Source organism: Eleutherodactylus coqui, chromosome 10 (assembly GCF_035609145.1).
Source record: "Eleutherodactylus coqui strain aEleCoq1 chromosome 10, aEleCoq1.hap1, whole genome shotgun sequence".
NCBI lineage: Eukaryota > Metazoa > Chordata > Amphibia > Anura > Eleutherodactylidae > Eleutherodactylus > Eleutherodactylus coqui.
In genome coordinates, this window is record NC_089846.1 from 77,182,026 (window position 1) to 77,184,716 (window position 2,691).

The following is a 2,691-nucleotide window of genomic DNA, read 5'->3' on the forward strand; positions in this document are numbered from 1 at the left end:
AAATAAAAGAACCATTAACCACACCTTGAGATTGGACTTCATGCAGACTAATTAGCACAATGCTCACATGAAGGAGAGTATTTCGGGAAGGAGTATATTTTTGGCAGCTTCCTCAAAGCTTCAGTCTCTATCTTCCTAAGCCATAAAAGGTCCTTCTCCAGAACTTCACGTTCTGCTCTACAAGTTAGAATAATTGGTTACTGTAGATCGTAATTTATTATTTCAGCATTTTAATTGTTTTCTACGTTGTTAAATGAAAATGTTCCAACTTAGCTGATATGGCTAAAGTTTTAAATGGAGCGTAACCCCCTTTGCCTTTGAAAAAGAAAAACATTGTGGCATTGGAGGCCTGAAAGACTCTTGAATCTTCAGATTGCTCGTCATTCGGCTCAGATTGAAGAATCAGGTATGAAGATATTGTCCGTGAGTCTGGCTTAGAAGGACTGAATATAATTATATCTATACACTTTGTATATTTCAGGCTGCTTTATTCTCTTTTCATTCACTTAGGCTTTGCTCTGACTACCGTCACAACTTCCATTCTTTATGAAGTCATGACGTGTCCTGTTGGATCCCATTAACTGACAATAAGGTCCATCAGGTTTCCATTTGATTTTGTGTTTTTGACAGCAAGAATGGTTCTGTAGACTATGTTATTCTTGCCGTCAAAAACACTGGAACCTCAACACTACAAAAGACAATGTCAACGTGAACAAAGCTTTAGATACATTTGTATTATTGTTTCTCTCTTTTACACTTTAGTTTTGCCTTTTTTCTTCTATGAAATGTGGTAATCCTTCATACTTCCTATCCCTGACATTCTTCTGACTCCATATCTCTCTTTTCCCAGGTTCCACATCACCATGTCTATCCGTTCAGTCTTCTGCTTCTGTCTTCTTTTTCTCATTGTTGTCTTTTCATACCAATTTTACCAAGTCAGCCTGGTTTCCAATTCATCAAAGTCCTATGTAAGAACAAAGGCTCCCATCCATGTTCTCATTCTATCGTCCTGGCGTTCCGGTTCTTCCTTCATTGGGCAGATCTTCAATCACCACCCTGATGTCTTTTATCTCTTTGAACCTGGACATCCAATCTGGATGAGATTTAAAAAAGAAGCAGCAGAACTACTTCACTATCCTCTCAGAGACCTCATTCACTCACTTTTTACTTGTGATGTTACTCCATTACAGCAGTATGTCCCTGGTGATGGCAAGTACATATCCAGCATGTCCTTCTTTGCAGAAAGTCGTGCTTTGTGTTCACCACCATCTTGCTCACATCCTTCAACATCAGAGGGCTATGAACGCTCAAAATGTTCCAAACACTGTAGGAATTCCACCTTTGATAAAATGGCGGAAGCGTGTAACACTTATGATCACAGGGTCATGAAAACAGTTAGAATTCTAGACTTTTCTGTTCTCCTTCCACTTTTTCAAGACCCTGCACTGGATCTTCGCATCATTCACCTTGTGAGAGACCCCAGGGCAATAGTGTCATCAAGGAGATCCTTTAGCCTTGATATTGATGATCAAATTGTGCTTAAACAACATGACAAGGACACAAAGGGTCCAGTCATGGCCAAAATCTGCAGAGCACAGGTAAATATATATAGAATGGTCAAAGCAGTCGGAGATTACCTGGAGAGGCGATATTTGCTTATTCGACATGAGGACTTGTCAATGGAACCCATTGTGTGTACAAAAAAAATATATGAATTTTCTGGCCTTAAAATGACTCCAGATCTGGAGAGATGGATATATAATATCACTCACGATCTTATAAAACACCCCAGTAGATTCTTGGCGTTTTCTAAACAGTCTTCGAAAGTCATTCAAAAGTGGAGAAATACCTTGGATTTCAATAAAGTAAAGGAGATTGAAGAATACTGCAGGGAAGCCATGGATTTGTTTGGTTACTTGCCAGTGAGTTCAGTGAGCGATCAGAAGAACATGAGCCTAGACTTAGTTTTATCATCTGTGGAGATGGACGACCCAAGTGAAACAAATATGAAATAGGAACTTTTAGGTGTCATTATCTTTAATAAAATAAAAAGATTTCTGTCTTCCAGCTTCAGGTTTAATGAATCTTGTGTCTCAGACTAAGCAGGACACCTCTTATCTATAGCTACTGAAGAGAACCTGTCATGTCCTCTGAGTAGTGAGGTGGCTGTATAGTTTGGTGACTGTCTTGCAAATCTTCTTTTCTTTCTAAGCCTCCTATTCTCCCACATTGACCTCTGTTAGATTCAGTTCCCAATGCTTTGAATCTGTCAGGTGGGCAATCTCCTCTACTCATGTTCAATGGGCGACATCAGATTTGCTCTGCCCACTTACATTATCCATTGGCAAAGAGTGGTCCAGAGCTGCAAAGCTATACACTAGCCCCGTTATTCAGAAAACATGACAGGTCTTCTTTAAAGTGTATCTGAGTTTTCAACATGTTTTCTAAACTACATCAGGTTCTCCTTACCCTCCTCTCATTTGCTGCTGTTTGCATCGTGTTTTATGTCTGTAAGTCCTGATTTTTAGGTGGTCTTCCCAATTTTACTGTTGCTTTGCTGTTTGCAATCCACTTTCAAGGAGGGTGTGTGTAGCATGTCTAGCATTACGCCAGTAGTTCACTGTCTTGTCTTCCCTGCCCTGACGTCTCATGCTGCATTGCACAGTCTAAGTTCTAATCAGTAGGGGAGCG

At 39.9% G+C, this 2,691-nt stretch overlaps 1 protein-coding gene across 1 annotated transcript; it reads left to right on the forward strand.

Moving 5' to 3' along the window:
• The first annotated feature begins 863 nt into the window (after positions 1–863).
• On the forward strand, positions 864–2,015 carry LOC136581092 (carbohydrate sulfotransferase 4-like). The gene has a single exon (XM_066582082.1). The coding sequence runs from the start codon at positions 864–866 to the stop codon at positions 2,013–2,015; it is 1,152 nt and encodes a 383-aa protein (XP_066438179.1).
• Positions 2,016–2,691: the final 676 nt, after the last annotated feature.